At 35.5% G+C, this 23,976-nt stretch overlaps 1 protein-coding gene across 1 annotated transcript; it reads left to right on the forward strand.

Annotated features, from left to right (window-relative positions):
* Positions 1 to 3,200: 3,200 nt before the first annotated feature.
* On the forward strand, positions 3,201 to 5,749 carry LOC6638205 (bromodomain-containing protein 2). Its single transcript, XM_002061481.4, has 2 exons — positions 3,201 to 3,425; positions 3,491 to 5,749. The coding sequence occupies exons 1-2, from the start codon at positions 3,423 to 3,425 to the stop codon at positions 5,357 to 5,359; spliced, it is 1,872 nt and encodes a 623-aa protein (XP_002061517.1). The 5' UTR covers positions 3,201 to 3,422; the 3' UTR covers positions 5,360 to 5,749.
* The last annotated feature ends 18,227 nt before the right edge of the window (positions 5,750 to 23,976 follow it).

A 23,976-nucleotide genomic window follows, 5' to 3' on the forward strand; every position in this document is an offset into this window, starting at 1 on the left:
TTGGTCGTTTAAATATAGCACAGACTAAGTAAACCATTTAATTTTGATTAGGTTTTCTTGATAAAATTGGAAGATGGAAAAATGTACTTGACCAAGAAAGCTTTTAATATGCCAAGTGAAACGAATGGAACTAGCAAATTCTTAATCGTTCCTTTTTAGCACAATGATCAGATATCTATATTGATCACGATTTAAGCTGAATTATCTTAATGAATTTACCCAGTAGGGAGTTTTTATTTAATGCCCAGTGAAACTAATCGAAATAGAACATCCTTAAATCATATTATTATCCACCTTTTCCAGAGTTATTGAAGCTTCCACACTTTGAACCAATTTTAAAAGGTTTCACTATACTTGAAGAACCCATTAAATAGTTATAGGAATAATGAGATATACCTGAGGTATGAATTGGAAATGGAACAAATTTAACATATAGTAGAATCCGGTTATAACGACACTCAAGGGACCTACGATTTTCGTCGTTATATCCGGAGGATGTACTAACTGGAGGCCCTTTCATATATGTATGTTTGTATTGGGACCAACCAATCACTCTTCGAACTTTTGTCGCTATAACCGGACGGACTTTGTAGGCGGAGTCGTTAGAACTGGTTACTTTTGTATATGTATTTAGGACAAAAGTTGAACTCCGTCAACTAAGAAACTAAGTGGCTTGCATAAAAAAACAACAACTGATTAGATAGACCCTAGCAAATTGGAAAAACCTTAACGTTACGTTGAGATACTCAACAAAAATCATATTTTGCACCGATATTGCACATCTATAAAGATATTGGCCATAACCCAATATCTTGGTTGTATTTGGGAACGTTTGAACTTGCATAGAAGAACCAGGAGAAGACCAATGAGATTCGGACTGCAAAATTCTAAATGTTTGACGTAATAACCCTGGGGCAATGTTTTCTAAATACAAAGAAAAGCCTACTTTTCCAGCAAGCAAAAACTAAGCAAAGCAATATGCTCCCTATAAAATTTACTTGATTAAAGTACACACAATATTTATTTACCTTTCCATCATTCAAACCTTCCGCATTTCTTGAAAATATTCTCCCACAATCTTCGACAATGCGGCAATCAATTGAACAATTTTTTGTTTGAAAATGATCGTTTCCCATGTGCAATGCCAACCTGCATCTTTGCATTCGTTTTTCGCTGTCATGCTGCTTTTTTTTCCTGTCGATTGCTATCATCAACAAGAGAGAAAGGAAAACGCATAAATCGAACTCTCTCGATCTTATTGTCCCGAAATGCACATGGTTGATTCGCGGCCTCCATTCCCACAGTCAACCACAAACAAAACAGACAACAAACCAAGACCAGAGAAAAAAAAACCTTTGTCTCTAATATATGTTTTTTTTTTATATCAAAATCCAAAAAAAAAAGTGGCAAAGAAGAAAAACCCTAAAAAGTCAGATGCGCTTAACAAAAGGGAATAAAGAATCAAGAAAATAGTTGGAGTCGGAGTTGGCCCTGGCCCTGGGCCCTGGCTTTCTGGTTTTCTCTTCTTTGTGTGTGTGTGTGTGGAAAAGTCAGAAATCGCTTAAGGTTAACACATCGCAAACAAAAGGGCCAACAAGCCAAAGACCGTGCAAATGGACCGTGTGTCGTCCGCGACGGTCGCGAGTTGATGATGCCAGATGAGGGTTGAGGTTGGGCTCAATCTGAATCTTATAGTCAATTTTTCTGAAACCTGTTTTCATGTACCTGTACCTGTTAGCAGTTTGATGCATTTTCCTGGCCCTTATTTTGGTTAGATTGGAATTGGAATGGGGGGGTCTATATTCTGGATGCTGCTGACTCAGCAATTGGCCAAAAAGGGAAAAGAAAACACGCATTCTCTCATCGCAAGATCGCGTAATGGTTTATGGTAGGAGATGAAGACGGGCCCTTCTTCTTCTTTCGTCTCCTTCTTGTTCTTCTTGCAGGTGCCATCGATAAACATAAAAAGTCACATACAGATAGAAAAACATTAGCCAAAAAACAAAACGAAGAAGAAAATGGACAACAACAACAGAAAAAAAAGGTCGTAACAAAAACAACAACAGGGAAAAAAAGGACTCGAACTCGAGCAGTGAGTGCACATTTTCGTCTATAAAATTTATTCGCATTAATCGCCGTCAGAGATAAAAATTAAGTAAAAAGAATAGACAAGACGATGGCCAAAAAGAAAAAAAAAGGACGCTAAGCGTCGTCTAGGCGGGACGAGTGTGGGAGCAGCATGATAAGGCAACATTGACACCTTCAACGAGGACAGGGACAAGAGACTCTCTCTCTTTCTTCCCGTTTTTACCTGCTAACACTAACGAGTAACAAATTTTCGCAGAGGTCCAGAGGAAGAGGACTGTACATTGAATACTATAACATAGTCTATTTCTGGCCTAGCTTCTGGAATGGAAATCGGGCAGGGAGGGGGACAAGTGGAACGAAGCGTATGCGTGTGTAATTAAGTGTCGCAAAAAGACGCAGGAGGCAGCTCCTGAGAATGAAATGAAACTGGATAAAAGTGTGTGTGAGTATGGGGGAGAGGACATGGCCGGGACAGGAGTGGAAGTTGGGGGAGGAGATAGAAGGAGGAGGAGGAGGACTGCTGCTTACATATGTATGTAAATAGGAAAAGCTTGTTTGTTGTACTCCTGGTTGGCTTTGCTTCGAATGGATGGATGGATGGGATGGATGTTGAGAGGGGGATGGGTGATAAAAATGTTGATGTAAATTGCAAAAAGCAGTTTTTATGTCCCGTTGCCTCAGAACACACACACACGCACACCCACCCACCCATATACTCACCATGGATGAATAGAGGCAAAACAAAACACAACAAGGAAAAAAAAGCCTCTGAAGTGGTGCAAAATATTAGACAAGGGCGGTTGCCTGTGGTTGGAGAGCTACATAGAAGGAAGCTAGTGGTGGCCCAATGGGTGTGGGCATAGAAATCTTCGATGGGTGGGTGGTGTGAGTTTCCACTGGGACTTTGATGTACCTTTAGGATAAAGGTACATAATAGGGGGACAAAAAATAACTACAATAAGGATATTGTAGTTATTTTTTGTCCCCCTATTATATTTATAAATAACTTAAAAAATTGAACAAAATGGCGCAATATTTTAGAGAATTTGCCCACATTGAAAAGAGTGTTGGCAAATTCACTAAATTTGCGTTTTCCAGCACTCTCAAGTAGTGCTCCTTAACTTTGTCAACGTCAAAATGACAATCCGAGAAAAATGCATTAAAATATTTGCAAAATATTCCAGTAAAAATTTAATAAAACCAGTTTTTAGTGCATTGTGGCCATAGATTAAACGAATTTCGCGTGTAAAACCTCTTAAAAAACACTTTAACCAGACAGACCACCAAAAAACAAAGGCAAAGAAGAAGGCGAAGGCTAAAACTGCTGGAGCGTCATGGTAGGAGAATTAAGATTTAACAACTTTTTTCTCCTCTACTTAAATTCGACAAATCTTTCGCTTAGGCTCATGTACCAAAAACGCTGTCATTGAAATTAAAAATACCGAGTCGCATACAGCCCGAAGTTAATCCAGCACCTGGTCGTGTGGGTCAGTATACGAACAAATTGCATTATTTCAAGAAACACCTGTTGGACGAGGTATGCAAGAAGAAGTTTGCTTTGGATTTTATGGAACCTGTCGATACGGAGGTATTGCAGGTGCCAACCTATTATACCATCATTGAACGTCCCATGGACTTGGGGACCATTACGAAACGTGTACAAAACAATTACTATAATAGTGTGGATGAGGCTGTAGCGGATTTTCGTTTGGTATTGCGCAATTGTTTCACATTTAATCGTCCTGGCGATGTTGTCCATCGAAAGGGTAAAATGCTGGAGAAATTCTTTTATAAGAAAATCAAAAGTTTACCCAAAGGTGCGGAGATTCTGTGCAAAAAAGATCCCAAGGCGGTGAGTAAAGCAAAGTTAAATGGACCAAAGACAATGGCCACATTGGCCAACACGGAGCGTCAGTGTCGGGAGCAGTTGAAGAAATTGCAGAATTTTACCAATCAAGCGGATACAAATGCCCGAAATTTCTTTAGCAACAAATGGGAATCTCTGTTCAAGAAGGTGGACCGACATTATTTCAAATCGTACGAAGAGTTTCGTCATCATGTGGATGGCATATTCAGAAAGTATCATGATCCAGCCAAAATGATTTACGAACGGACATTTGGAATGCCTCAGCCTGGTGGTGAATCTCTATTTGGTGGTGCTTTGACTAAAGGTGATCTCGGGGAATTATTGCAAGCAACAAATGAAGCGGAGAATGGGCTCTATAATGGCAGTCGGCCCAAGGATGTTATAGAAACCTTTCGAGGCACAATCGATCGATTAAAACAAAAATTAGAAGCGGATTCGAAGGATTTTCAAACATCGACAACGGTTGAACCTTGGCCTGTGGCCGGTGAACACAATCAGAAACCCGAGGAATTGGTACGCGTTGAGGTGAACGAGGCACACTTGATGGTAACCCCCAGCGAGTTGCAATCCTTGGTGACGGTGGATTTGCCTAATAGCTCCGATGAGGATAGCACTGAGAAATCCAAGAACGCGGCCGTCAGTGATATGGAACGACGTACAATACAGAAACTTTTTGCCCGGCTACCACCGCATTCGATGCGTGAGATAGTGCATCTTGTGCAGCAAACTGAAGGCCTGGAAACTGATAATTCTGAGCAAGTGAGCTTTGATGTCAAGTCGTTTGGGACCGATATTTTGTTCTTGATGAAAAAAGCCGTGGTCAAGGCCATGCGAGCGCATAGTAAAGTAAATCTCAAGGATATGCATCCAGTGGAAAAGGAGGGTCTTCAACGTAACTTGGAAAGTCAATTGGATAGCATTACACGTATGTTGAATAACAGTCGTCGTCGTAATCCTTGTTTCACAGCCAAATCGATGGCGGCGGCAGCAACATCGGGGACAGTAAAAAGACGAGGAGTCGGACGACCAGCACGTCAACCTGCGAATCCTGCCCCAAGATTGCCTATACAACAATCCAGCCGTCTTAGCGATACCAGTGATGATGATAATGAGACAAATCAATCAATGAATCCCAGAATAAGTCCACAAAGAAATCAACTTAAGCTACCATTGAAGCGTCCCCATGTGAAGGCTAGTCCACCACAGAAACAGAAAAGGATATGCCCGGGTGGGGATAAGCCCAGAGATCCCAATAAACCGCCACGCAGCCATTTAAGTGAATCTAGTAGCAGTAGCTCAAGTAGCAGCTCTTCCAGTAGTGGTTCTAGCAGCAGCGGCGACAGCAGCAGCAGCAGCTCATCCTCATCTGGCAGTGATTCCTCCAGTGATGACACCCCCTCTTAGAAAATAAACAAATGCATGTCCCGCAGCATCTCTCTATCTATGTTGTCTTTGCAATGATCACGTAGACGGAGTCGTTCGAAAGAAAATATATGCAAATTATGTAATGGTTCTCACGATCAGTCAGTCAGAGGATGTACCTGACACCCAGAACCAAAAAAGGAAGATCCATAATGCGAAAGTAGTTTTCCCAACACACACACACACACACACACACACATGTAAAACAAATTTGCATAATTTATGAGGAAAACGAGCAAAACCGAATTTTCACTTGGCGAAAAAGAAAAAGGGTAAGATCAGAGATCAGAGTCTTAGACTAATTTGCATAAGAAACCAAAAAGGACCCTTGGTCCTTGGGCTTGCCAAAAAAAAAACAACAACCATAGAATGAAAGTGAAAATGAAAATGTGTACAAAAAGGAAATCGCACACAGAGAGACACACACAGAAACACAGAGACACACAGGGGTTAATTATGCATCGCTCAGTGGACGGCGGCGCCTCATGCCGACACGCTCGCACACCTGAGGTCCTTTGCCTTGCATCACAGGGGGTTGAACAGGGATGGCAACAAGCACTAACTCACTCATTTACGTGGTCTTTCGTTCATTGATTCATTTGCATATTATCGAGTCCACACACACACATGTGATGCAATTTACTTTTAGGCAAAATTATGTAAATTATGCGTGCAAAAATAGACGAAAGGAAAATTTTTACTTCTTTCTCACGGTCAGAGAAGTTCTTAAGAATAAAAAAGGATATTTGCTGCTGCTCATTTAGAAAAAGGGGTGCCCTCTCTGGGTGTGTGTGTGTTTGGGTTACAACACAACAGGCTACAAATCAATTTTGATCGATATTCATTTAGCCATCGATTGAAGCAGTTAATTTGCATAAACAACAAAAACATCACCGTCACGATCACGAAATACTATCAAAGGCAAATAATTATGCAAATTTTTAGCAGGATTTCCTTTTTTTCGTATGGTTAAGTTAAAGTAGGCAAAATAAAAGTAGAGGAAAGCAAAAGGTAACCCAAACGGTAAGTAAAAGGTAAGCAAAAGTAAGCAATTTTTCCTTTTAAATGATCAAATTGAAATTTATTGAAATGAGTAAAAGGAAAAGGTAAACCGAGGTAAGCAACTTTACCCTCTTAATGGACAACTTGGAAAATTATTTAAATGAGGCAAAAGGCCAAGCCAAGGCAAGGAAATTTTGTATCTCTTTGTCTTAAGATTGTACTTGAAAAGCAGACTTATCCCTTTTCAAGGCTAGATCACGAACCAACTGGAAGGATATTGCAATTTTTAACTGAAAGAAGAGAAAGAAAGTTCATATGATTGTGAACTGGAAGGATATTGCAATTTATACCATAAGGAAGAAAGTTGCTATTATAATTAGCATTTTTAAGCTTAATCTATGGCTTACAAATGATATCTGGCTTTTTAATACAGGAAATATTGGGTCTAAATATTTCAGCTGCAAACAAAATGACTCAGTTCTTTTTAAGCCCAAAGCTAGATCGAACAACTTGGAAGAATATTTAACTAAGGAAAGATATACAATCGTACACCTTTGGACTCAAAGAAAAAGTTTTAGGTCTAGTAAAACTAAGATAAACTGCATACCACAAATTGTCAATTTGGCCCCAGGGCCCAATTTGGAGCCAGTTGAAAAATTCAATTTTGTATGAATTTTTTTGGTCTCTCTGCTTGGCGTCACTTTACGCCACTAACTCACACTAAAGTATAACTACACTTGAACTATGAAAGATAGTGAATTAAATTTTACGTCGAATGAGATATTGTGCATCAAAATCGGATTAAAAACAGATACACTTCGTTGCCCACGAAAAAAAAGGTGTTTTTTTGTTAAAGAGGTGTTTTCAACAGCCCAACTATATTTTAGTTTAAATACAATTTTTAGTTAAAGAATAGGCATTTGAGTGCTAGAAATTTTAACCTTAATGAAATTGTATTGAAATTATTGAAAACTTCAAAAAAGAAAGAATTTTGTCTACAATCTCTGTCTTTAGAACCAAAGTCTTCAATTTAGCACAGTTCTTTTCAGGCCTAAAGCTATGTATGTCAGGCTAACTGAAAGAATATTTCAGACAGAATTTGGTCTACATTTTCGCCTTCAGATCCTTTAGACAAACTTAGTATCTATTAAGATAAACTAAGGCCTTTAGTGGCAAATTTCCTACCCATTTCTATCGCCATTTTCTCTATTGGCAATAGTTGCGTTATTTTTTTGCACCTCCCCCTAAAACGATGAGCAACCCCTAAGTGAAAAAAACTTTTGCAAAAATCGCCAATACGAATTTGCCAAAATACATAACAATTTCAATCGAACTCCGAGAAATTGCAATGCCAGCCAATGCCAAAAAGGAGAACTCACCACCAACAAGACCAAATAGTCATCATCATCATCATCATTGTCATTATCGTCATCATCATCATCATAATTATCGTCCTTAGCGTTCTCTTAGTCACTCCACCCTGCAATCCTTGGGCAAAATATGAACTTTGATGTTGCCCATAAAGGACGGAGAAGGAAAAAAATCCGCAAAACGAGGGTTGTGTGGTTGTACGTCTCTCGTAAAGCACTTATCATAGAAACACCCCGAAAGCAAAAAACTACTGCAAACGACCCTCCCCTCTGGAGTCGGGAAAAAACACTTTCTCTTTCTCTCTCACTCTAACCCACTCCATCTCTCACTCGCTCTCTAGGTTACTAGATAGAAGTGGAGTAAATATCTGTAGCAATTGGCAATGCAACGATAACATGCAAATTTTTTGTTTTCCTTTTTTTGTCCAAGGGGGGTTGGAAATAGCAGAACGCAAAATCAAATTAAAAAAAAAAAAAAAGTTTTTTCGTAAAGAAAGAAAAATTCAGACGTCGACCAGACACGGCTAGAATTAAAAAACCGTAGCAACGCTTTCCAACCCCGGGGCTTAATATTTGCGCCCCTTTGCCTCTCTCTCTCTCTCTATCTCTTTCACTGCCATTGTGTTACGGTGTTGGGTTCGGTGTGTGTGTGTTTGTTTGTGTGTGTGTGTGTGCACCGTGTTTATGCTAAAAAGCCGTCCAAAATAATCAGCAGGAAATTCGGACATTTTCCATATTTTAGCTAGGCTTTTCCTAAACACAAAAAAAATTCTTTCGGGGTGAAATGTAAATTAGATGAACATTTTTTGCCACAAACAAGTCTGTCACCAAAAAAAAACGTAAAAAAAAACTAAACTGGTTTTTTTGCAGATATATTTTAGATGGAAAGATTTTAAAAAACATTTTTTATTTGAATTGTTTATTGTAGATCTTGTCCTTACCAGGACAATTATTGAATTCTCTAACTACATTCACGGAAATATGGAAACAATATTAAAATTTATATGCTAATATAATTTATGGCCTACAATATAAATAAAGAAGAAGAAATTAAACATAATTCATTTAATGAGGGAAGCGGAAAGGATGATCCAGTGGGTGGCACCCCTTCATGGGTGTTATCTGTGTACTATTTGATCCAATTGATTTATTGTCAGTTGCTTGTAAAAAAAATATAATCATAATTGTTGAACAGTCGAGAGAAAAGCCTAACATAATCCCTTTTCATTTCTTAGTCTTCAGGTTGTGCAATGCGTTACCTACATATGTACAATATAAAAATAGTACACAATAGTATAAAATTAAGAAAATTCAATTAATATTTAATAAATTTTCTTTATTTCTTGAAGTTTCAAACTAAATAAATTTGCTCACTGTCTCCTGTGTGAACCGATTGCAAAAAAAATGCCCAACAAAAGGAAAAAATTGTTCTTATGCTTTGTTTAATTAAACTGGAATACTAAGCATAATTAAAATTGTTGATAAATATTAATCTTAATAATCCCATGCTTTGGGACTAAAAATTGTCTTAAAAAACTTAAGTTTTGTAAGAATTTTAAGTTTTCTAGCCAGGATTCAATCCTGTTCAAACCTAGCCACGCACTTATCGTTACTCCCTTATATTTCCATCTCCGTCAATTTAAAAAGTACTTAATTTCGACTTACTTAGCCTGCAACTTTTTTGGTAACTCTTTCCTTACCTATAGCCATCAAAGTCGTGACTTTGTCGTTTGTATGGAAGCTATATGATATAGTGGGCCGATCCGGCTGAGTCCGAGATATACAAACTGTGCAGTATATACAAGCCTACATGCAAAATTTCATCTCTGTAGCTCTAACGGTCTAGGAGAAGATTGCGTTGATCCAGACGGAAGGACGGACATGGCTATATGAACTCGTCTGGTTATGCTGATCAAGAATATATATACTTTATATGGACGGAGATGCTTCCCTTTATGCGTTGCACACTTCTGACCAAAATTAATGTACCCTTTTTGCAATAAATATGCCATCAGCTTATCGTAGTTCAAATGGCACTCTTTTCACTTAAAAACTTATAGTACATTGTTTAGTTATCAATCGGTTTCGCCTAAAGCAATTTTCCCTTTGCATAATTTATAGCTTTACTTTTCCTGCAAACATCATATATTTTTAGATTTCTAAAGTACTAAAGTATGATAATAAATAAGAACTCCATTTGCCTTTCCTTTGCCATAAGTAAGTGTTAAATAGCATTGAGCCTAGATAAGAAAGATTATCTGTATATGTTTTGGCTTCAGAAAAGAGCAAACTCTTGATAAGGTTCATAATTTTTGATTCTCAAACAATTTTGCGTTGAAATGTCATTTTTAAAATTAAATATTTGCAAATTTATTTTTACCTTTTTCAAAGTTTTTGTTCAACTTTTCGCCATGCTTTTTTTATAGACTATTCTTTTGCCAAAATATTGTAAGTAATGAATATACATATATGTACATATGAAGAAATAACTCTTTACTTGCTCAAAAAAACTATTGTGGATATATTCCTTGTGGCAGTCCTTGGTAGATGAGTTGTCTAAGTGGCCCAGTCAGGCTAGAATATGGATGTAGTATTCGTCTAAACCGAAAGTCTTAGTTTCCAGTTCTTGTAAAATATAGTTAGGTTGATAGTTTACAACTATGTCCAATACTTTAAAAATAATAATAATAAATATTCCTTCTGAGTTATAGTACTTGTCAAATAAGTCCTTTTGGAGCTTATTTTTCTGTATTTTATGACAGAAGTACAGAAAGAGAAAAAGATTGAAGTAAAGAAAAAGGAAAGACTTCTATTTAAAGCAAAATCCATCAAAATACTTAAGCAAACTTGACCCAAGAAAATAACCTTGACTTTGGATTAAGTTTCTCCCAAAGCAACATTATATATAAATCCCTTTTCGTTTAGTTTCAAGCAAAATATATAATCAATCTGTTTTGGATTTTCATGCCATTCAATTAATGCTAATTTTCGTTATCTTATCTGATCTAAAAATGTTCAGCAAGCTGTTTAAATGAAGGTTCATTGAGAGGTCGCCTCTATCTAACTACCTATCTATCGTCTCTCTCTCTCTCTCTCTCTCTCTCTCTTTCTATAGGAGTCCATGCAGGTGGTTGAACGTCATTTAACGAGGGGTTAATGCACATTTTATTTGTTATTTGTACTCCTCCCCATGTCATAATTTATCTGCCAAAGTCAAATTTTTTTTATTCGTGAAAAGTACAGTCAGTCCGAAATAATTTTTGGTAATTTTTGTTTTTTTGGTTTCGGTTTCGGTTTTGCTGCTCTATGCAACCGGAAATCGCCAGCAATTGCACGTCTTGTGTGCGTGTCTTCCAAAAAAATGAATGTGTGCTGACTTCAGTGTCTGTGTGTGTGTGTGTGTGAATTGTGTGTTTTTCCTTTTCTCTGTTTTTCCAACAATTTTCAGAGTTGAAAATGCGCTGGATGGAATAACAAATAATTAGCATTAACCACGCAATTGAGTGCAGCAGCAGCAGCAGAAACGACGACGACGACGACGCAACATTTGCTGTTGCATTTAATTTTCCTTCGGGAAAATGCGTTGCACATGTGCACACACACAGAGAGAGAGAGAAAGAGAGTGGAAGAGTGAGATAGTGTGTGTAGGCAGTCGAAGAGGGAAGCAGACGTGGCCGCCAATCAAGCAAACAGCGATAATACATTTTTGGAAATGTCAACAACCAAAAGAGACGGAGACAGAGAGACAGAAGAGAGAAGAACAAGAGAAGAAAAACTCCAAAACAAAAAAAAAAACAAGACAAGACAAGAAAATGTTGTTATTGTTGATGAGGGGCTCCTCAAGACGTGGGCGCTGGCTTTGACTTTGGTTAGAGGTGCTTAAAGGCCGCAGTCGCCATCTTGGAGCAGCAGCAGCAGCAGCAGAAGAAGGGGAAACACACAAACACACACACACACAAATACTCCAAAGAGTTGCATGCCTCATGTGGCGTTTTCTGGCCCTACATCAACATAAACTCAAGTCACGATGACTTTACCGTGAAATGAATTTAAATTTGTTCTTCTCTTCATTCGATATTTGTTGCATAATTGCGCCCGCCGCATGCCACGCCCCGAAATTTACCCACAGAAAGGTCAAAACAATGACCATCATCAGCATCATCATCATTCTAATCATCATCCACAGGAGTAGTAAACCTAAGGCCACCGTTCTGACACACGTCCAATAGAACAAAAAAAAAAAAACAAAAAAGGACACCAAAAGAAAAACTGAAAGTGAAACCAAACCAAAAACCAAAGGCCAAGGACCAGCAGATCAATAGACAAAAGCGATGCGCGCTCGCTGCTGGCTCGTTCGTCCTTCTTTTTTTGACACACGAACAAAAACGCACTCTATAGATACACACACACACACACACATTGAAACTAGACAAAAGCAAAGAAAATGCGACAAATTCAAACATTTTTCAAGTCAAAGTTCCCAAGCCATCATATAAATATATCTCTTTGCCTTGTAATAGGATCCTTTTACGCTGAAGATCCTTGCGCGTGTGAAGCGCGACGAGTGCACGTCGCATTGTTGTTTATATTTTATGGTGGTGTCGCATAAAAAAACACAAAAAAAATAGATTGAAAATGAAAATACTGAAGGAAAAAAAAACATTTGAAACCGTGGCTCCCCCCACCCCCTCCCCCTCCAGTGTTTCCACTATCATCTTCCACGTGCATTCGCCCTTATTTGAGGATGCGACGTTCATGGCATGTAATTTATGCCAAATATACAATATTCTTATATTTGGTGTGTAAATTTAGGGGAAAAGAGCCAATTGATATGCAATATACAGGGCTGGAGTGAGCCAAGTTGAGATCAAAAAGGGGCCCCTAACATTTATTACAAAGAAATTGTAAACTAAAATGAATGTCAAGTTGTGGAATAGCCACAATTTTCTACTCAAACGAAGTTGGCCAACTAAATTATGACTAAGGGATGAAGTTTGGCTAATCCAATAACTAATTGATGAAATGAATTATGATTATAAACAATCAATTTGTGGTGCCTTCTATAAATGGACAGAGAGCGTCTCACATATTTCAGTAGTAATTAAGTTAAAATAGATTCTTCAATTAACTTTCTCATATATTTACTGAAACAGTGCCGGATTTAGGAGAGTGAGAGGGTCCTTAATAAGAAAGGGGCTCCTCAAAACAACTGCAGATAACAGTTGTTAAAAGTTGCCTAATAACCACGCGAAATAGAAAATATATTCTTAGATCAGATTTTATCAAAATTTTAGAAACTTTTTCCGTAGAATTCTCAAAAGTTACACGGCCCTGGGACCCCCTTTTCATAAATGCGGTCATGTTTGTACAAATAATGCTTTACTTTGCACCTTTAAGGTTTACTCAAACAGCTTTTAAGAACTTTGTTATTCCATAAAAGACCAAATTTTCGAAATTTCAAATAATACTTATGCTCATGGATTTTTGCAAATTTAACTAAAATCTAAATACTTGAGTGTTAATTAAAGGTTAAAAAAAGATTTACACAGAGAAAAGGCTATAAACTTTGAAGTTAGGCAATTAGGGATCAATAATGCGAATAGATTTTTGAATATTTGTATGATGTAATCATAAATATTAGTTTTCCAGATTTAGATCCCATTTAAAAACTTTAATTACAGAAAGATATAAAGGTTTTACCCCTAGCTCAGGTTAGGGGAGTCATAAAGTTGAATGTTTTACAAATTGAATGTTCCTCAGATGGATAATTATTGATTCATTACTCGACTTTAGATTATTCTAGAGACTTTTTCAATTCGAAGGTTTACTCTTCGTGTAAGCTAGAGTAATATGCTCAATCTAAATCTAACTTCCAGCAGTTATTTAAAAGATTACTTAGCTTTTGTACAAATTAATATTGTTATCTATTGGTTTGTATATCATCTATTTATAATCTATTTTGTACTACAAAAAAACATCTGGATTTTGTTTAAGTTGAAATTATTAGCGTTAAAAGCCTTTATGTTATGGATTTACTTATACATTCATCCATAGATGGATCTAGAAAATATTTTCGGGGGTTTCCCCTATTAGAAAATAAAGATTTTAGGTTTAGGAGTTTTGGTAATTTTCGAGGAATTTATAACCTTCGTTTGAGGATTTGTGGCGGATCGTGCACTCGACTTTGGAGAGGGAAATCGATGTCAAAAATTTGTTTGACCAAGTAAAATTTCCTTACCAAACTCTGATTGCCTATCCGACTCGTAGTTTTGGGGGGGGAAATTTACCCTATTTCACCCCCCGTAGATCCGCTACTGATCCATGAATTCATCTATTTTCTTTCGATATTTTGTCGAATTGGAGAATAATAAACAAAATTCCTCATTTAGGGTATACTTAACTTCCTTAAGAGCCTTAATAGCGTAATTTTGGTTTTCTCAGCCTAAAAATGCAATTGTATTACTTCAGTAAAAACCTTGATAACGCAAAATGCGGCCCTGCATTTAAGCATACATATGTATGTATATCAATCAACATTTTCTGTATATGTATCTTTGTCGTGGGTGTTTTTCTTTTTCACATATCACGTTTTCATTTTTATTTACATTTTCTGTTTTTTCCTTTTTCATTTACCAGAATTGCGCAAATGTGATAAGCAAGAGAAGAGGAAGAAAACTTCAAGGGTTTTCCATACAGCGAAAAATGTTCCCCATTTAGATTGAAGAGTTTATAATGAATATGTTTCTAATGAATGCAAAAAAAATAAAAATTGTCTCTGTCTTTCCCAAGCATGACATTGATGGAATTGAGACAATAATTGGAAACCCTCTCATCAAAAGCATTTTGAGTGCATTGCAGTGTCTGTGTCCTATGTGTGTGTGTGCGTGTGTGTGGCATTTTGTTTTTTGTTCTTCTTTTGGATTATAATTAATGGTAGGCAATATTTATTTAATAGCAAAGAGCGACACTTTGTCTCCCAGTCAAAATGCAGACCCTGCCCTGGCGGCCACTTCAAGTCGATTGAATATTGTCTTTCTTTTTTTTTCTTCTTCTCAATTTTAATGGTCGCTGCCACTCACAACTTGCCACTGGCAGACTGTCTTTGTTTGGACGATGCAGCAGCAACAGCAGCAACAGCAACAACAACAACAACATCACAATGCAAGACAATTTTTCGGCCACTTGTCAAAATAATTTGCGCCTGTCTTGTCTGGGTAAGGTAAGAGATCTGTACGATGTGAAACTTGTATTTGTGAGATTACCTGCCGTGCAATTGTTGACTTAGTTGTTAAAAAGAAAAAGAAAAGAAATGTGTGAAAATTTCCTAAATAAACTCACAAAACTCACATAGAATACCAAAAGTAGTTAGAGCAAAGCTGATCAGGTAGAACAGAAAACTTATTTTAAGCTGATATTAATAGATTAACTAATGCGATTATTTTTATTCTTCCCCTTTAGCCTATCAAAAAATCGTTGCGACAAGTGATCACAAGAAGAAGAAGAAAATTATCACCTGTGCTAAGCAATTCAAAAGGGAAGGAATAGTTCAATAACCCACTAACAATGGGAAACCAAAAGAATGACGAGAAATTATGGCACACACACACGCACACAGGATGAGAGGACGAAGGATACAGTCACAAAACCAAAGCAAATGCCCAAATTGATTGCTGCTTCTGTTGCAAAAGGAATTGGAGGAGTAAATGTAGGAGTAGGAGAAGGGGAAGGGGAAACGAAGGATCGACAACAGGATACACACACACACATGCGGCATAAGGAAAATCCCTGGGAAAAGTTAACTTTTTGATTCGATTGGGTAAAAATCGAGAAAAAGTCACACGAATAGAAAAGATTTCACAATGTTGCCAGTTGGCGTTGCCCTTTGTCCATGTGTATGTGTGTGTGTGCGTGTGTGTATCTGTGTTTTGTTTTGTCTGTGGGGGAAAGAAAAAGGTAAATAAGAACATGTTGCAAGTCAGTGTGCAGAGGGTGCAACAGCAACAGCTGAATTACAGCAGGTTGCAGACAATAGGAAAAGGGATAAACAGGCAAAGATTGGCTAATTGTCTGCCTCGAAGATACCAATGTAGTCTAGGGGAAACCTTCACTCTCCCTCTCTATCTCTCTTTCTAAATATTTGTCGTATAAGAGATCCCACACAAAAGCAGTGACAACCACCTCAAAATCCAAAACCCCCACCCATTGCCAATTGCCAAAGCTTTGCCAAAAAACAAATTCGGTTAAATTCAAAAATTAAACAAAAGCTTCTATGGATGGGGGAAAATAACATAATATTACTTGGTATATTTAGACATTACGCGTAAAGAGTCAAAGGCTTTGGTTGATTTTAATTAAAACTTATCACATTTTAGTAAATGCATTTAAAAACTTTGAAAACAACTGAATAACAATTTCAATTAATATTTTATACACATGGCCTCAGTAGCCATGGCTTAAACTTTGTAAGCTTAAGTTAACTCTACAAATAAATAAATAAATAATATAATTTTTAAAATGAAACTCTTGCAATTTACCTGAATTTATAAAATTTTTAGAGGTTCCTTAATCAAATATTATATTACGTTAAATTTTTTGAATTTTTATATGGAATTCTGTCTTCCTATTTGTTCTTTCCGTTGTTTTACTTATAATTCTGAACTGGTTCAATTCTGTTGTTCTCGAGTTCGAACCCCGACGTAGGTGGAGTTTCCCCCTGATGAAGCAATACTAAAAGGTAGTATCCCCGATAATGGAAACGATTGTGGATAACGAATAATTTTTTTGGTTCAAACGTAGAAACAGTAATTTTGCCTTTCATGTTAAGAGTCGACTGAAAAATTGTAATCTATATAAGCTAAATACCCTTCCTTATAGGAATAGGAAAAGGATTTTAGCTGCCTTCTTAGTCTTATGTACATATATAGGATTCATACACTTTAGTATTAAATCGCTAGAGGCTAGCCTCTATGATAGGATCTATATTGATAGATCTTTACAATCTTAGAATAGTCAAATTATGCAGTGCCTTAATCATATTACAGTATATTATCATATTAATCTTTGCGAGCGCCTTCTATCAGCGAACTCTTCCATATCCGAAGGGTCTAAGGGTGTTTGCTTATGGCAAGTTTTACTGTACCGATATTAAGGATGAAATTTCCTATTGAGATGATACTTTGTTAACTTATTAACTAGATATTAGTCAAAAATTATTAATAATAAGACCTGCTCAATATAACCTGCTCACCTTTTAAGCTGTATGTAGTAAGATTTATTGACCTCAAGCCGGCTAATACCCAGTTTTGTTTAATAATATGTATAATATTCATGAAGGAAATAATAGACTTGTTGTCGATTATTATTATAACTAATTAATGGAAATGAATATTCATGATTTTTCAATGCAATAATTGTTCTAGATATAAAACAGTGTAAAAAATACGTTTATTTTGTAAGTTGATTTAGCAAAAATTACATACCTATTGATTGTTGAGTAGAAAACATTAAATTTCTTAAAATTCGTAGTTCTTTTTATTTTCCATCCCTTTTCTTCGCTAGATTTGTATTTCTTAAACTTTTCCTAGATTTGATCTAATGTTTATTGAACGATCCCCTACTACGCCCATGTTTCCCTACGTTTACTCGTTGGTATGAAAGTTCTAAAGTCATTTCTACCATTAGCGACAATCAGTAGAGAAACTATAATTCTGATTCATTTGTTATTGTGTTGCTCGATTTTCTTTTTCTACCTTTTTGGCTCAAAATTTAGTTTTCAGTTGTATTCCGAAGACTAAAGATCTTGCCAAATGTCTCGCGTCGTTTTGGACTCTCCCGAAAGCTTTTCTGGTTCTAATTCTTACCCCTTCCTCACCACCCACTTATCCCTTCTTAACACCTCTGTCCATAACAGAATTCGGGTTCCACGTGTCGTCTAGTTCCCGCTTTAGTTTAATCAAAAGAACACGAGCTATGGAAACAGCTTTATTCATTTATGTACTTTTGACTTGTGTATAAACATATTAGTCTGTTTTTTTTGCGCAAAAATGGCGACTTATCTAGCGCCAAAAATAAGCAAAAGCTAGCAACGCACACACACACATATGTATGTATGTATATATATGTAAAGCTTCATGGTCAAAGCTTTCGTTTTGCTCTTTTTGTTATTTGCCAATTTGCCTCTCTGATTGGTCGGATTGCGAATTTCGTGTATTTTCGCGAATGCCGATGAGCGAATCCAAAGTTTGCACATAAGAGCTTCGTCTAGCCGACACACAATCGGCTCTTGTCGGCTCCATTCGGTATTTTGCACATTTTTGGGGGCCAGAGATAGAGAGAGAGAGTGTAGCCTAAAGAAAGAGAGTAAGTATTTGCGTGTTTACGCAATTTGTTGTTGTTTTGCTAGGTATTTTTTGTTTTTCTAGTTTTTTTTTGCCGGCATTTTGCTCTTGAAATTGTGTGTGTGTGTTGTTATTTTTGTTTTTCGCAGCGCAATTTCAAGTTCAAGTTTAGGGACAGCAGAGAAAAAAAATAGCGTGGGGCGCGGCAAAAAGCGTTTTAATAGAAAGATTGTAGCTTTTTTTTCTACGTAGTTTTCTATTTTTTGATTAACTCAACTTGTTGCTGCAAAAGAATTTTTGCTTTTTTGCATGGAAATTTATTATTCTTTACTAAAGGTAAAGGTAGTTACAGCATTTAATTTAATTAGCCATTGAGACCTTCCGTATTTGCACGTAGTAGCCGAAAAAGCTCTCCAAACACACAAACAGTTTTTCAACAAATGGCCCTGGCCCATCAACAAAATTTTTTTTTGTTGTGTTCGTTGTAAACAAGCGAGAGAAGAACCTTCAAAAATTGTTTTTATACCCAGCAAAAAGCATGTTGTAAGTGTTGGGCATAAACTGACTTAGGAAAACATGTCATGTAACTAGCAGACAGATGGAAGAAACTAAAAGAACTTTGTGATAAAGAGTATAGAAAGAATTTGGAAAAATCTTTACAATGTTTGGTGTTTTTACTGTAGAGAATATATGTAAATGCATGTTAAATAATATTTTCCTTTTAAGAAATTCTTAAAAAAGACTGCAAAAATGTATGTAACGACTCTAAGAATCATGTAAAAAAAAATCTATTATAAAAGTACAGAAATTTTGAATAAATCTTCTTAGATTTTGGATATTAAATGTTACTGCAGTAATAAAGTACTTTTCTTCTTCTTTTTTACAAAAGATCTTTAGAAAATATCTTGTAAAGATCTATGATGAGATCTATGAGAGACCTTAAATGAAGTCTTCTAGAGATCTTAAGTACAAAAACATCAAAGAAATAACGAAATTTTGAATTAAAGGTTTATTAAATTGAAGGTTTAATTTTAAATTAATGATGTTTTTATAAGTGTCAAAATATTTTATTTTACATCTTACAAATGTAAAAAAAAGGGTTTGAAATAATAAATCTATTTAAAAAGAAGAAAATTTTTAAATTTTTGAGAAATTTTGCTACAAAAATTTTTCATGTCAACATTTTCTTAGAGTTTGTACATGAAAAATATAACAAAATTTAAACGAATTATTTATCGGTTTTATGGTAACTAAAATTAGTTTTAGATAAGTGTGGATAAAATTAAAAAAATATATGAAATTATATTTCTTACTAAAAATAAAATTTTAAATAAATTTATTAAATAAATAATAAATCTATTATATTAACAAAATCAAAGACATAGGGGGGGAATCAATGTTAAAAGGTTATTCTTTTGGGAATATAGAAATATTAAGGTAAATTAAGGAATAATTATTTTAAACTCTAGAAAAGTAGTTAACCTTAAGGATTTTTCAGTTATCCAATTATTTCTTTAAGGGATGAAAATAAAAGTTTAGAATAATTTTCTTTATTTAAGTGTCTTTTTAATTTGTTTACAGGGTATTTAATAAGTGTTTGATCAAAATAGGCTTATGGAATTTTTTGTTTTTGTCTTTTTTACAATATCTTTTTTTTTGTCGTTTTCGCTTAGAGCTATTGCTCATTTTTTTATGTAGGTTTTTTTTTTTTTGCTGTAAACAATTTATTGTGTAATAATTAAGTAGAATTGACCCTGAAAAAAGTTCTACATATTGAGAGATAGAGAGAAGGAGAGAGAGGGAGAGAGCGAGATAAACAACTGGTTGTTATTTTTGTTTTCGATCTTTGTTATTTGCAAAATGTTGTTTTCACGGAAAATATGTGTCTGAAGGGCTGATTATACATTTGGTTGGAGCTTTTTTTAGTTTTTTTTTTTCTTTTTTGGTCAACCCCCACCTCCTGAAATATATGATTTTTGTTGTTTTTTTCAGATTCTCAATTCTCGTGAGTCAGTTTCAGAGTGACAGAAGAGAAAGAGAAACTATGTATAGAGAGGAATTATGTGTACATAATAAATAGTTAGTTATGTACAGTCAGAGCTTTTTTTTGCCATTTCTTTTTGGGTAGCCACCGCCTCTGTCTGTCTCTAGGTCTGTCTATATAGAGAGACACATACACATATCAACCTCGATTGAGCATAGAACCAAAAAAAACAGCGGGAAGACTCGTCGTAGTGGCCCTTACTTAATTTCTATGAAGACTCTCCAAGGTCAGTGTTCGCGGTTGCAAAACTTACAACAACAAAAAAAAAACCAAGTAAACGAGAACTTGTAACCAGCCTCAATACATACAAACATTTTATGTATTCATACATATGTAAAACTTATGTATTTGAGCATATAATCTCGTCTCTCCAGCTCTCCAGGGATTGAGTTCTCTGGTTGTGGTTGTTTTTTTTTTGGTTTTCTATCTTTTTTTTGCCATTTTGCATAATGACCGCCCAGTGTTCGTGTCGATCTCGCTGAAGAAACCAAAAAAAAAACCAACAAAAAATCAAGAATAAAAAACCAAAAAAATATCTGTGAAAATGTGGAAAACGTGGCATAAAAATTTGCACAAATCCAAAATGAATTGTGATGAAAAATTAAAGCTTAAAAGCTAGAAAACAACAACAACAAACACTGCCAAAAAGGAAAGCAACAAATAAAAAGAAAAAGAAACAACGTGTTTATAAAACTGTCTAGAAAACTGAAAACGGAAACAAAGAAAAGAAAAGGAGCAACGGAAGGTAAGATAAAATTATTTGTCATTTTGTCAAATTCACAATATGTTAGTTCACAATTTTTCCCCCTTGCCCCTCTGACATATCGTGTTTTGCTAAAAATAACTATGTATGTATTTTGTGTGTATTTATTAGTATGTAGTTGTTGTTGTTGTTGTAGGGAAAACACACCCCATGAAGATACATAGAGAGCCCTACGCATAGTCTGTACTTTTTTTTTTTTTGGGCATTTTTCGGAGCATGTGCAGCAAACTGCAACACTGCAACACTCGAGTGGTGTTGGCGGCACAAATGGCATATGACCATGGGAATGGTAATGGGACCGGAGTTCGGGGCAGGGGCAGGGGTTTTGCCTATTTATAGAAAGTGCAGTTGTATCTGTATAAGCGAAATTAACAAAATGGCGTTGCCAAGTTGAAGTTAAAGTCGATCTCTCGATGTCAGACAACGCGAATGCAATCGTTTGCCTATCTTTTCATATGTTTTTCTATCTGTATGTGGCCCTAGCTCTGTGTGTGTGTGTGTGTGTTTCGGTATCTTTAGCTCTGCTTCTATCTCTATCTCCCCCTCCTACCCACTCCACTCGACTGACTGACATGTGTAACATGCAGAACAGTGAAGCTTCCTTAAAGTGTTTCTCAATGTTCAGTAAAGTGAAAATGAAACTGTTGAAAAAACAAAAATTATATTAAATTAAACCATTGCAAATGAAAATCAATAAAAGAAATAAAAAATTTAAAGTTTTTTAACTAACGAAAAGATGTTAAATCTTAAAAATCTTATGTAAATTGTTTCTTTCCTGATCTTGTTTGATCTGTAACATACTAATATCAACTGAAAAAATTTATTTAAAAAAAAATTGTATTTTAAATTTGTTCTTCTCAATAAAGTTTTAATTAATATTTATAAAATGTTTTAGATTTGGTAAAAACACAAAGTTTTTTCAACAAAAGGTTTGAAAAAGTTCCTTATTATTTTACTTACAATGATAAAAATCAAAAATGTTTTTAAATATAGCATCATATTTTTAGGCAGAAATGGTTAATTTTTTGTTTCTGAAAAGTGTTTATAGAAATTGGAAATATATTTTTCAAATTTTATACAAACAAAGACAAGAATTCAGTAATTAAATCTTTCTTTTTTTTGTCTACAAAAAACGCACTGCTTGCACTGTCTATACTTAATTAACTGCTTAATATAAAGGAAATCTTAACTTTTGAAAAGTAACGAAAAATTGTGATTAAATAGATCTAGTAATAAAAAATTAAATATTTTCAAGTACTGTGTCTTATTCGAAATCATGAAATTTACTATATTAAATAATAAATTTTAAAACTTTTTGAATATTGTTATTATTATTATGGTTTGCATAATTTTGGTTAAATTTTGATTGAAAGGATCTTTTGAAAATTGTTGTTTTTTAATAGCATTTTCTTCATCTAACAAGGGGAACTTCAGGTATGCGTATCACCGATTTGGATAAATATTGTAGAATAGTGCTCCGAAATATTCCAGACAGCTTTAAATGACGAGATATTCCACAACATATCCATAATTTATCCAAATCGGTGATTCACATACCTGAAGTTCTCCTTGTAAGAAAAAAATCTTTGACTTGTTTCAGATGTTTTGTTAAACTTTTTAAACTATTTTATAATACATATGTATGTATGTACATTGTACATGTATTTTTGTTATTGAAAAATGATTTTTTTTGAGGACTATTTTAACCAGAAATAAAATATTTTTTAACATTTTCATTGCAGATAATTATAATAATTAATTAACATCTCCAAGAACGTTTTTATCTCATTTCTCTGAAGTATTTTTCTGTAGTTTTTCGTTTTTTAAAGAAGTTTTACTGTATTTTATTTGCCTTTTGCCTCTTTTCCTCTGCTCCCTTTGCTCTGTATTTATGTTTGCTTTCGCCTAATTTTTTTCTTTCTGCTTTCGTGTGCGTTTTTTTTACACAATTCTCTCTATTTCTCTCAAAATTCCTAAAAATGTTGCCTTTTGCCTTTGCCTATCTCTATTTGTATCTGTGTGTGTGAGTGTGCATGCGACTAAGTGTGTGTGTGTGCGTTGCAAAAGTGCAATGACCCAATGCGTAGAGCCCCCGAAAAAAAACCGCCGCCAACACACAAAGTCGCGGGTCTACGTGCTACTTTCCATACTCCCAAGCAGTTAGAACGAGAAAGAGTGATCGACAGTTAGACAGAGAGGAAGGGAACTAGACCTAGAGAAACAGAGAGAGAAAGAGAGAGACAAAGTTGCAGTCGTGCAGAGCAAATGACGCGCGCGATAAATTTTTCAACATTTTTCATTTGCTTTTTCCCCTCCAAATTCGTTTAACATTTTCGTATTTTCTTGTTGCATTTTTTTCCAGTTTTTTTTTGTTGTCTCTTTTGTTGTTTGCCAAAGGCAAATATCTGATAGATACAACTTTGAAAAATTTTATTTTTTATTTTTAGATATGAAATCAATTTCATTTTTGTTATCTTTTTTTTTTGGGTATATTTTCTTTTCGTTTTTTTTTGCTTTATGCAATTTTTAGTTGTTTTTGAACTTTGCCGTGCGCACATTAGCACTAAAGTGTTAAAAGAGTCCTTGAGCCTTGATCCTGCTGCTCCTTTTTTCGACACTCAGCAGGTTGCCATTGTTTCTTCGGGCTGCAAGGCTTCTGTTTGGCAGGAGTAAACAATCCTTGACGCTAATTGAAAAGGTATTTTTCACGTGCCGCCAACGCCGATGCCGCATGGCAAAAACAACTTCAAAAAGAAAAAGAGTTCCACTGGACCACCACGGTGCAAGATGATGATGATGATGATGATGCTGGACACGGCAAGAGGCAGGCAAGGCAGGTAGCACATAACGACAATGAAAGGGTAAAAGGGGAAATATTTGCGACAACTGAGAAATTGCATTAAGGATCTTGAGTAGACGTAAACATTTCTCAACGTTTTATTGATAGTTCTAACCCCTTTCGGATGAGCTTACCTAGCCACAAAAACTAATAAAAAAGGGAACCAAACAGACAATTTCCAAGAATAATTGCCAACTCAATGTTAATGACCAAAAATGGTAAAGGGAATGCAAGGAAAGGAAAC

Source organism: Drosophila willistoni (genome assembly GCF_018902025.1).
Source record: "Drosophila willistoni isolate 14030-0811.24 chromosome 2L unlocalized genomic scaffold, UCI_dwil_1.1 Seg139, whole genome shotgun sequence".
In the NCBI taxonomy this organism is placed as follows: domain Eukaryota; kingdom Metazoa; phylum Arthropoda; class Insecta; order Diptera; family Drosophilidae; genus Drosophila; species Drosophila willistoni.